Below are 12,165 nucleotides of genomic sequence, written 5' to 3' on the forward strand. Positions count from 1 at the left end.
AGTGAGAGAGAGTGTTTCTGCAGATGTGGGCGTGCACAAGCAAGGGGGGGGGGGGGGGGAATGTGGGTGTGAGTACGGACAGGGACACGGACAGGGAGAGAGTAACCTACTTTCAGAAACATTGTGTACTTGGTCTTACTTTAGGTTCTGATTAGACATGACGTACCTTTAGGATTGACGTCCCAAATTCCACAACAAGAAAAAGAAGGTCCCCTGTAGATCAGAAACGTTCCAGTCCGGTGGCGTCGTCACCGCCACAGACGATACCATACCAACAGGTAGGTGCCATAAACTTACTAGGTATTGAGGGTGATGTCACAGTGTGTTCCACTGTATGTAACCATTGTACTGGTACAGTGTAGTCCTCCTTGTTGTGGAGAAGGTTAGCTTTATCAGATTATAAATTCCTGTTACAAATCTCATTTGTACTATGCTGTTGGTTTAATGTCTTTATTCAATGTTTATTACATGGAAAACATATTTTACATACCACTAGTTGTCCATATAAAATAATTGCCACCCATAAAATAAAATATTAAGTTTATATGCAATACCCCCTGTGGGCAATGTATATTTAATGATGATCACATTTCCTGAAGCTCCTTTGATAAAGTTTAGCCTCGTTGCTAATGAGGAGAAATATTAGCCTATTATATGATATCCCACTAATCTGCATCTTTCCCAACTCCCTGTTACCCCACGGCACATGGGAACATCCTGGGACAGTCCCATTGGAGGTTAGCTTTGTGCTCCCTGTAAAATACACTATATATACACAAAAGTATGTGGACACCCCTTTGAATTAGTGAATTCGGCTATTTCAGTCACACCCGTTGCTGATAGTTGTGTAAAATTGAGCACATAGCCATGCAATCTCCATAGACAAACAATGACAGTAGAATGGCCTTACTGAAGAGCTCAGTGACATTAAAGATGGCACCGTCATAGGATTCCACCTTTCCAACAAGTCAGTTTGTCATATTTCTGCCCTGCTAGAGCTGCCCCACACGAAGAGTAAACAACTGGGAACAACCAACTGGGAACATTTTGTCAGTCCACAAGGAAAAAGGCTATTTCGAGCCTTTTAGGGTTAAGGTAAGAATTAGTGTTAGGGTTAAGGTTAGGTTTTGGGGTTAAAGTTAGGGTTAACATTTGAGTCAGGGTTTAGGGAAAATAGGATTTTGAATGGGAATGAATTGTGTGTCCCCACAAGGTTAGTTTAAACAAGACTGTCTGTCTGTGTGTGTGTTCCTAAATAGGGATTTAAAGAGCTTTCTTTCTCACAATAGTTAAATGTTTACTCCGCCCTACTGTGGCGAAACATCATTTTCATGTGTGTGTGTGTCCCTCCTCTTTCATAGCCCAAGGACCTGTTCTTTTCTCAAGTGGAGGAAAACCCAGTTACATATCCATTTGAAATGTATTCACTGTTGGAATCGAAGTCAGGCTGCGTCCCAATGTACACTACCTTTGTGGTTGACTTGCACATTTCCAATATTCATGTATGTTGTAGCAAGTATGATCTACTTTGAAAATAGAAATGTAATGGTTAGAGGGGACAGCCTTGTCTGTCACAATATCATTTATCTGTAAAAAGGTGCATGTCCAATCTTGATATTCTAGCTCTATCCACAACATTTTCCCACCAATGAATAGCCTGCAGGGCAGGCCCCTATGGCCAGTTATAAACCAATCACCCCATGTCCTATCCCATGTTCCTCCATTCATAGTGAAGGTGTCCAGGCTTGTCCGCTCTAACAGGGCATTGTTATGTGAATGTAATCATGTCCAGGTCAGGACATGGCATTGTTTTCTGAATGCAATGTGCAGTATGCCAGGCCAGGACCACTGCACACTGTCGTACTGTCCCAGATCTACTGTTCATCCCATCCGTTTATCCCCAGTCCTCTCTGTTCTGTCTCACATGCCTCTGCTAATGATTCCTTTCAGCGCGTGCCAAAACCCAGGGCTGTGTGTGTGTGTGTGTGTGTGTGTGTTAACCCACAGTACTGTGAATGGGTTTAGCAGGGAGGGGAAGCAGGGGGGATGGATGCAGAATCTTTTTTTCTGTCTGGTGCTAGAAACTGGGGACCTGAGTAACCAGGCAGAGAGAGAAGGGGGAGGCTAGAGATGGCTAGAGAGAACGTGTGACTGTGAGAGAGAAAGCTAGAGAGAACGTGTGACTGTGAGAGAGGAGGGGGATAAATGAGATGGCTAGAGAGAACGTGTGACTGTGAGAGAGGAGGGGGATAAATGAGAAGGCTAGAGAGAACGTGTGACTGTGAGAGAGGAGGGGGATAAATGAGAAGGCTAGAGAGAACGTGTGACTGTGAGAGAGGAGGGGGATAAATGAGATGGCGAGAGAGAACGTGTGACTGTGAGAGAGGAGGGGGATAAATGAGATAGCTAGAGAGAATGTGTGACTGTGAGAGAGGAGGGGGATAAATGAGATGGCTAGAGAGAACGTGTGACTGTGAGAGAGGAGGGGGATAAATGAGATGGCTAGAGAGAAAGTGTGACTGAGAGAAGGGGATAAATGAGAGAGAGAAAGTGTGACTGTGAGAGAGAAGGGGGATAAATGAGAAGGCTAGAGAGAACGTGTGACTGAGAGAGAAGGGGGATAAATGAGATAGCTAGAGAGAAAGTGTGACTGTGAGAGAAGGGGAATAAATGAGATGGCTAGAGAGAAAGTGTGACAGAGAGAAGGGGGATAAATGAGATTCTAGAGAGAAAGTGTGACAGAGAGAGAAAGGGGATAAATGAGATGGCTAGAGAGAAAGTGTGACTGTGAGAGAAGGGGAATACGATTCAATAGTGGTTTTGGGGCTTAAGTGATAAATTGGAAAGTGAGACTGTTTTGGAGTGTAAATGAACCTATTAAAGTTATTTGAAAGGGAGAGAGGTGCCATGGCAATAATGAGGACAAAGTACAGACCCATTGTTCTGCTCACTCAGCTGGTGTACAACACTCGCATGCATGTGTGTGAGAGAGAGAGAGCACTGCTGAGCCTCTTGCTCTGAGGTGGTTAAGCACATTAAAGATTGACCCACTCAGCAGAAAACTTTCCAAGTTGCACTGCAGGGGTTGCCTGGCTACCCAACCATATTGCTCCAACCAAACGTCACGCCCATGAACGTTTCTTCTCCTCACTGAAGTATGTAGCGAACTATAAAGCAGCGGAAGAATTCGGTTTGAGTCGTCAGCCTACTGCAGAGGAGGAGAATCGTGTGTGTAGTAGTAATTTTTTACCTCATTGCCAAAGACTAACACAATGCAATACAATACCATAACCATTCTGCAATGAATTAACAACAACAATTGGTTAGCATTATGACAGGTGTATAAACCATTTAGCTTTACAACACAGAGTGAATGGTGTGTCAAACAGTAAGGAGTATCGGAATACAGTATGAATGACATAATACAACAATATTTTACTTAATGCGTTTGTAGCCTAGAGGATAGAAAATGGATCTGAAAATTGGTCTGAAAATGGGTTTCCACGCCAGGTTTGTTTTTTGTTCAGCTCCCCTAATCGTTCCTTTTCCTCTCTGTCCTCTTTCTCCCAGACTGACCTGCTGAAGGCTGACTGTAACAAACTGTTCTAGTACAGACTGTTATTGCTTGTCAACAGAGCCAGCCAATTGGCAGTCTACCTGTCTCATCATGGCGACAATGGAGCCAGTGGCCAACCGACAGAGCTCAGCCGACTCATTGGACGAGTGGGCCAGCGAGGTTTGGGGGACGGAGGAGGGCGTAATGGACCCCATTCTGGCCCAGGACACTACCCCTCCTCCTCACCCGTTGGTCAAACAGGCACCCAGGGCAAAGTCAGAAGACCTGGGGTCGGAATCTCCAGATGTTCCAGAGCCTAAACCTCAAGTGTCTCCCTCAAGTGAGAACCTTATAGACTCAACAAACAAAATGGCAGAAGTGGTTCCTGAAATGGAGCAGGAGGCACTTTCTGGGGTAAATCAGGTGCCTAGTAGTAGAATCCAGGTGGGTGATAGTGAATTGGAACAAGACCTTAAAATGATAGATGACAATCACTGTGAGAAGGAGGAAGACGCCGTTGCTTTTCGGTTGCCTCTTCCCTGCACTGACCAAGCCTCACCTGCAGAGGGCGCTCCAGAGACCCAGCCATATCCATTGAAGGGAGGAAGAAGAAGAAGAAGAGGAGACCATTGACTGTATCAGTGATGGTAAGGTGGAGGTGATCTCTAACCCTGTAGAGGAGGAAATGTCATCATCTGACAGCCAGGGTAGCCAGGAGTGGCCCTCGAGATCTCACCTTGATGACGTTGTGGTAGGAAGACAAAGAAGAAGAAGATGGTGCCAAGGAAGACAAAGTAGAGGAGTCTCAGTCTGTTGAGATGATGGAAAATGGCGTTGTGCGGTTGGAGTTGAATACAGAGTGTCCAGCTAGTAGTGAACTTGAGCAGGGGCTGTCAGAGACGGTTTGTGCAACAGAGCAGGCTTCTGTAGAAGGGGGTCCTGTTGAAACTAGCAGTAGCACCCCATCAGTGCAGGTAGCTGACAAGCAAGAGGTTAGTGAGTGCCCAATCAGTAGTGACAGAGAGAAGGCTATGTCAGACAATAACAACCATGATACTATGAAGGCTGCTGAAACTAGCACTACCTCCCACTCTCCACTAAAAAGAGAGAGTTCCGATGACATATTCTCTGAGTCCCCAGAAAACCCTGAATCAGCTTTTGCCGGTGATGGAGAGGAGAGCCAGAGTGTTGACTCCAAGCCTTTAGACATCAGCTCAGCCCGGAGGCAGTGGGTTAGGCTGGACAGTACCAGAAGCAAACCCCCTCAGCCTGAGCAATCCACCTCCTCTAGATCCTCCTCTTGTAGCCACCTGGTAGGCCTGGCTCAGCCCCCTGGTGTAGTTACACCAGATAAACAGCAGGGGGAGCAGTTGTTACGAAATGTCACTGCTGCCCTGACGCATCATAGTAACCAGGAAGTGGCAGCACAACAGGTGTTCAAGGGAGCAACTCCGGCTCCGCCCCTGGCGACGGTCACCAAGGAGCCAGCTAATCAGGTCAAGGCAGATCTCCTTGGCTCTGGCTGTGTTGTAGTGAAAGAGCAAGCGGGTGGAGAGAGAGAGGAGGGAAAGAGGGAGGGAGACAACAGGCAAACAGGTGGAGAGAGAGGGCAGAGAGCGAGTGGACTTGGTGCAGCGGGCAAGGCAGACAGGAAGAAAAAAGTGAAACGGAGCGAAGAAAAGAGGACAAACCCTGGGTTGTTGATGTCGAGAGACAGTCACAGCAAAGCTTCCAAGATGAAGTTGGGAGGGGACTTGTTCGATGACAGCCAGAGTGACAGCGGCGTATCTGCTGACTTCTCCCCTGGTAGTACCGTGGAGCTCCAAACCACCACCTCCACCCTCACCTTGCCTCCGGCCGACGAGACCCCCATCGAGAGGGAGATCCGTCGGGCAGTGCAGCGTGAGCAGTCCCTCAGGAGATCCAGGGGCCTCTACAACAAGCCGCCCACCCAGGAATATGTGGACATCCCCCTAAGGAAGTCAGTCTTGACTGAGACCCTGGCTTCCAAATTGGACAAGAGCCAGGGGTCGAAGGACCGTCAATTTGCAGGAAAGAAGATGCAGAAGGAGATCAGTGTAGAGACCCAGAGGGAACAGGTCCTGGTTCAACTAGGGAAAGTTAGAGGTTCCTATGACAAGGGGACAGTACGCCAGCTCAAGGAAAGGAAGAAGTTATTCGAAGCTTTCCAGGAGCCTAAGGAGACATCCTCGATGAAATTGTCCCAGAGCAAGGCACCCTCCTGGGCTTCGGCGAGTGACCTCTCCACCCTGGAGATCCAGGGGAACGACTCTTCATCTGTGTCCTTTGTCGGAGGCTCGTTCGGGGAGAGAAGACGTAGTAGCCTGGAGCTGATGTCCCAGAACCAGAGCCCCTCTGGAACACCTAAAGGCATCACCTACACCCCTCATGGGGCCCCTGTCCCCCGGGGCCCCACTCTCTCCGAGAGCACCGGGGGCCAGATCATCATCCTGGATAACCACCATCACCTGGTTCTCCCCGCTCCGGCCCACGTTCACCACGTCTCCAAGCCCCTCAGGCACTCCCACAGTACGGGCACGCTCACCGAGACACAGGGCCTCACCGTGGTCGACTCCGCTTCTATATACTCCTCAACCAGTGCACTCAGCGGAGAAGAGAGAAGGGTTTTTTGGAGGGATGAGGATGGAGGGAGGATGGATCAGGAGGAGGAGGAGGAGGTTCCAAAGGAGAACCCCTTCTTCAAGCTGCGCTCCTCATCGGTGTCTCAGGACAAGGTGGAGCAGGATATCCGGGAAGCCAGGGAGAGAGAGAAGGAGCTACAGAGGCAGAGAAGCAGTCTGTACGGGGGGGAGGAGGAGGAGGAGGAGGAGGGGGGAGGCCAGCCAGTAGGGAGGTACAGAGTCCCACTTCTCCTCCACCTCTACTTTTACAGAACGGACTGGTGACCCCTGAACTATCTGTTACCCCCTCATCGCGGACAGCCTCTGCAACACCAACAGGTTAGTGTATAGTGTGTGTGTGTGTGTGTGTGTGTGTGTGTGTGTGTGTGTGTGTGTGTGTGTGTGTGTGTGTGTGTGTGTGTGTGTGTGTGTGTGTGTGTGTGTGTGTGTGTGTGTGTGTGTGTGTGTGTGTGTGTGTGTGTGTGTGTGTGTGTGTGTGTGTGTGTGTCAGGAGAGATGATGAAAAGACAATGTAATAGTCCAGTGAGGATATTATTTCATCTCCCATTGGGTCAGGTATTGCTACATCATCAAACATCTAATACAACATTCTCACTGTCATCAGTAGTTCTGCTCCAGAGATCACAGTCTTTGTGTGCATCCCAAATTGTACCCTATTCCCTAAATAGTGCACTACTGTTGACCAGGGCTCTGGTCAAAAGTAGTGCACTAAATAGGGAATAGGGTGCCAAAGTAGTGCACGGAATTGGGTGGGTGCCGTTTGGTAAGCAACCCTTGCCAACAGGCTGAATGATACGCTACTGGGTAACTGACGAAACTAAAGTTGGGATCTTCTGTACAATTAACTGCCGGATCAAAAGTGAGTGAAAATATATGAAAGTGAAAATCACTGACTCATGTCTTGACCCTTCATTGTGTCAGCAAAACACAAAGTGCTTTAGAAAATCTTTTCCAAGATGAATTGTAGAACCCAGCCTAGAATATATGCTTGTGAGGCAACTTTGGATTCTGGGAGTTAGTAGACACTAAGGGATGTTTAACATGAATGAATATGTAATGAACTAATACATTCTAATGGTTATACATGTCAGGGTGTAAATCACCCCTCGAAATCATTCAAAGTGCTTAGTGATGTGACCAGTATGAAAAATGCTTTTCAAATAAAGCTGTTATCACAGTAATAATTAGTACCAGTATTATTATGATGTACTATGCCAAGACAAGCTGGGCGTGTTGTGTATGTTATCAGTGGTAGGCCCACAGAAGCTGCCAGACAGACAGGGACAGGCCTGGCTCATCTGGGTGCAGTACTGAATAGTACTGAATAGAGGGACGTTAGGGTGTGCTAATACAACAAGTCCTCTGACTCCGTGTCTGAGAAATGATAGTTTTATTATAGATCATTATGTAACTATAATTTCCTCTCTTCCTCCCACTCTCTCCAGCGAGACAGTCTCTTGGGAAGCTGGGCATGTGGCCTCCACCACAGACAGATGAGTATCCGGATTGCCAATCAGAGGTATGTTATCTCCTTCCCTCACCAAACATAATCTATATAGGCCCAGGAGTTTTCCTGAGTAGGTAAAACGTCGGGGCTTAATCATACGCTTTGACGAGCGCTCTTAGTTTATATCATGTGCACCGGAAGAAACACTGGGGGCTCAAAGTTTATTTCCTGGTTAAGTCACAAGATCAGTAAAACCACCAGGCCCTAACAGACGGTCGTCACTAGTTATCACAGCCACAAAGTCGTAAACACTGCCTATTTCTTCTTAAAATTATATTTTAAACCTAACCCCAACCTTATCCCTAACTTTAACCACACTGCTAACCTTATCCCTAACTTTAACCACACTGGTAACCTTATCCCTAACTTTAACCACACTGCTAACCTTATCCCTAACTTTAACCACACTGCTAACCTTATCCCTAACTTTAACCACACTGCTAACCTTATCCCTAACTTTAACCACACTGCTAACCTTATCCCTAACTTTAACCACACTGCTAACCTTATCCCTAACTTTAACCACACTGCTAACCTTATCCCTAACTTTAACCACACTGCTAACCTTATCCCTAACTTTAAATTAAGAAAAAAGAAACATTTTATTTTCCAGATTTTTTTTTTACGATATTACCCAATTTTGACTTTGTGGCTGTGCTATCTACGATCTTAGAAAAGAGGGTTCCAAAAGAATTCTTCAGCTGTCCCCAAAGGAGAACCCTTTTGGGTTCCATGTAGAACCCTTTGTGAAACCAAAAAGCGTTCTACCTGGAACCAAAAAGGGTTCTTCAAAGGGTTCTCCTATGGGGACAGCTGAAGAACCCTTTTAGGGTCTAGATATCACCTTTTTTTCTAAGAGTGTAGTGGAAACCATAACATAGCCAAACAACCATGTCCTCTCCATACTTCATACACCAGGACACTATCTCTACATTAGACTCAACATTTAACCCAGTATGGTTCCATATATACTGTAGCACCAGATCACGTGTAGGTTTTCCATTTGGTGGCATTTTCTCAGTGAATTCAGCCCTCAGAGCTAATAACACCACATCTGATCGTAAGGAGCTTCCTTAATCAATTGAGATAAGAGAGAGAAGAGGAAGGAGAGGGAGAGCAGTGGATTAGAAATATGAATAAAGTTGAGAGAGAGAGAGAGAGAGAGAGAGAGAGAGAGAGAGAGAGAGAGAGAGAGAGAGAGAGAGAGAGAGAGAGAGAGAGAGAGAGAGAGAGAGAGAGAGAGAGAGAGAGCAGAGAGAGAGAGAGAGAGAGAGAGAGAGAGAGAGAGAGAGAGAGAGAGAGAGAGAGAGAGAGAGAGAGAGAGAGAGAGAGAGAGAGAGAGAGAGAGAGAGAGAGAGAACGAAAGTGGAGCGAAAGAGTGAGTCCCTCCTGAGTTCCTCCACGGTTGCTCTCTTGGGTTACACATCTCTCTGAAGCTGAAGTGACTACAAGATTAGCATCGGCTGACTGCAACTTTATAAATCTGACATAATTGTAAACCAGTCTGACAGCATGAAGCACTGTTCCCTAGCCTGAGCCCCATGCAGTCCCTTTAGCCTGGTCCTAGATCAGTTTATGCTGACAATGATCAAAGGGGTTCAATTGGCAAGAACGCACAAAGGGATCTGGGACCAGGCTACAGTCACTCTGCCTGCTACATTATCTACAGTGTATATCTACACAGACTACTGATAAGAAAGGTTCAATAATAACGGATGGAGGGAGAAGATAGCGATGGTTGTCAGCTTAGAGCAGAGCTCTGAAAACAGCATAACGTGGTTATGGATTACGGTCTAATACAGTGAGGGAAAAAAGTATTTGATCCCCTGCTGATTTTGTACGTTTGTCCACTGACAAAGAAATGATCAGTCTATAATTTTAATGGAAGGTTTATTTGAACAGTGAGAGACAGAATAACAACAAAAAATCCAGAAAAACGCATGTCAAAAATGTCTATTATAAATCTCCTATACTCTTTCTCTTTCTCGATGTCCCGTTGTTTTTTTTCTCTTTTTACTTTCTACTCTCTTTCGCTTTGTCTGCTTCTCTCATATTTCTCTCTTCTTATTGTCTCTTTTTACTCTCTCTCACACACACACTTGTCTCCCTCTCTCTCTTTCTACTCACTCTCTTTTTCGCCTTCTCTTCTTTCTAGGGCCTCCAGAGCCCGCGGACCCCCAGACAGAAGACTCCTCTCCTGCAGCGCTGGGAGTCCGGCCAGGTCATGAACGGCCATGGATGGGAGGAGGAGGACTAAGACAGGCCTTGTGTCAGTTTGTCCTTTTAGAGCATCATGAACACGATTACATAGACAGGGGGGGGGGACTGACCCTAGATCAGTACTCCTACTATGAGACGGTTTATGAAAACAGGCCCTGATCTACTGCTGAAAGCTCAGGGGAAGGACGGGAAGAAACCAGATCATTGGAATGAAGAATTAGAAACAGACAACCAGGGAAGTACAATATCTGAAAATGCACTGGAGAAACAGAGGTTTTGTGAGTTGGAACTCTGGACTGTTGGAACCATTTGAATGTCATATCAGAACTTTGGAACTGAACTGTAAATTGGAGCTTTGGAATGTAGTGGGAGAGATTGGAACCAATGGATGGTCATTAGAAGATGTTTTTACCAGAAGATACTGGCCGACTCTCTACAGTACGATTTTTGTGAGGGTTGAAGAAAGTTGAAATGGGTTACGTTGTATTGTTTCTGAAGCACATGACTCAGCATGGATTTATATGTATATGTATATAATGCGCATTTTGTGACAAATCTATTTTGGGAGAATATTTCCTTCCCCATAGTTTCTATTTACTATAGATAAGCCGTTTCTACAGTATGTAAGTTGACATTATGATATAATTATGTGTATTTAATAAGTGATTAACAAATGTAATCTACATTCAGTCAGCTACCACAAATCAAGTCAGTCAACATAGTAAATACTGCAAAATCTAATGTTTGATACCATTCTAACATAATCACTCATCAGAGATAGTGTTTTTATGCAAGATGATTTTTGACACATACAGTATCTCTCTGATTTCCATAAAGTAGTCAAGATGAACAAATACATACATCTAAACCCAATGTCTTTCTGCTTTCATGTTTGTGTCTGATTGCTAATAAAACACACCTTCAAGGAAGAATGATTAGGTGCACACACAGTAGTAGTGATGTGAGGAGCTGTTGAATCAGCAGGGTGGATCACCCATTGTCACAGGATAACTCGTGAGCCTTGCCCAGTTTTTACTGTCTTTGGGCTGGGCTGACACAGGCATAGGGTGTCCAAATGTCATACACTCAATCAATGAATGACAGCATAGTGACAATGACGTCAATAGTGTGACTTAGTAGAGTTTTGTTTCAAGTTAATACGCCTAACATGTACCTTGCCCTTTTTGGGTGGTTGTGTCAAACAATGATTGAGCAAACGCCCGCTGGAAGTTGCGACTGGCAAACTTGAAGGTTGGGAAAGTTCTGTGCAACATCCAGTGTGCATTTAATGGGAACACTGAGGCTGTACCTGCTTTAAATTACAGTTTTAATAGTGGCTAAGTAGGCTAATGTGGCTATTTGATCGTAATGTAGGCCTACCAGAGTGGCCTACCATCAAAAACAATGGAGAAAATCAAATGTTATTTGTCACATGCGCTGAATACAACAGGTACAGTGAAATTCACCATACTTACAAGCCCTTAACCAACAATGCTTTAAGAAGTTTTAAGAAAAATAAGTGCTAAGTAAAAAAATAGATAAGTACAAAATAGAAAATAAAAGTAACAAATAATTAAACAGCACCAGTAAAATAACAATAGCGAGGCTATATACAGGGTGTACCGGTACAGAGTCAATGTGCGGGGGCACCGGTTAGTCGAGGTAATATGTACATGTAGGTAGAGTTAATGTGACTATGCATAGATAATAAACAGAGAGTAGCAGCAGTGTAAAAGAGGGGTCTGGGTAGCCCTTTGATTAGCTGTTCAGGAGTCTTATGGCTTGGGGGTAGAAGCCTTTTGGAACTAGACTTGGCACTCCGGTACCACTTGCTGTGCAGTAGTAGAGAGAACAGTCTATGACTAGGGTGGCTGGAGACTTTGACAGTTTTTAGGGCCTTCCTCTGACACCGCCTGGTATAGAGGTCCTGGATGGCAGGAAGCTTGGCCCCAGTGATGTACTGGGCCGCACGCACTACCCTCTGCGGTCGGAGGCCAAGCGGTTGCCATACCAGGCAGTGATGCAACCAGTCAGAATGCTCTCGATGGTGCAGCTGTAGAACCTTTTGAAGATCTGAGGACCCATACCAAATCTTTTCAGTCTCCTGAGGTGGAATAGGCTTTGTCGTGCCCTCTTTACATGAATGGACCATGATAGTTTGTTGGTGATGTGGACACCAAGGAACTTGAAGCTCTCAACCTGCTCCACTACAGCCCCGT

The 12,165-nt window shown here is 45.7% G+C and overlaps 1 protein-coding gene across 2 annotated transcripts; it reads left to right on the forward strand.

Annotated features, from left to right (window-relative positions):
- Window positions 1-89: 89 nt before the first annotated feature.
- Window positions 90-10,819, forward strand: LOC106589858 (uncharacterized). Of its 2 annotated transcripts, XM_082958759.1 has the most exons (5): window positions 90-278; window positions 997-1,095; window positions 3,571-6,537; window positions 7,665-7,738; window positions 9,882-10,819. In XM_082958759.1, the coding sequence occupies exon 3, from the start codon at window positions 4,375-4,377 to the stop codon at window positions 6,481-6,483; it is 2,109 nt and encodes a 702-aa protein (XP_082814885.1). In that variant the 5' UTR covers window positions 90-278; window positions 997-1,095; window positions 3,571-4,374; the 3' UTR covers window positions 6,484-6,537; window positions 7,665-7,738; window positions 9,882-10,819. The 2 variants fall into 2 exon arrangements, with proteins under 2 accessions (XP_082814885.1, XP_082814886.1); XM_082958760.1 differs by lacking the exon at window positions 997-1,095.
- Window positions 10,820-12,165: the final 1,346 nt, after the last annotated feature.

This window comes from Salmo salar, chromosome 12 (assembly GCF_965601325.2).
Source record: "Salmo salar chromosome 12, fSalSal1, whole genome shotgun sequence".
In the NCBI taxonomy this organism is placed as follows: domain Eukaryota; kingdom Metazoa; phylum Chordata; class Actinopteri; order Salmoniformes; family Salmonidae; genus Salmo; species Salmo salar.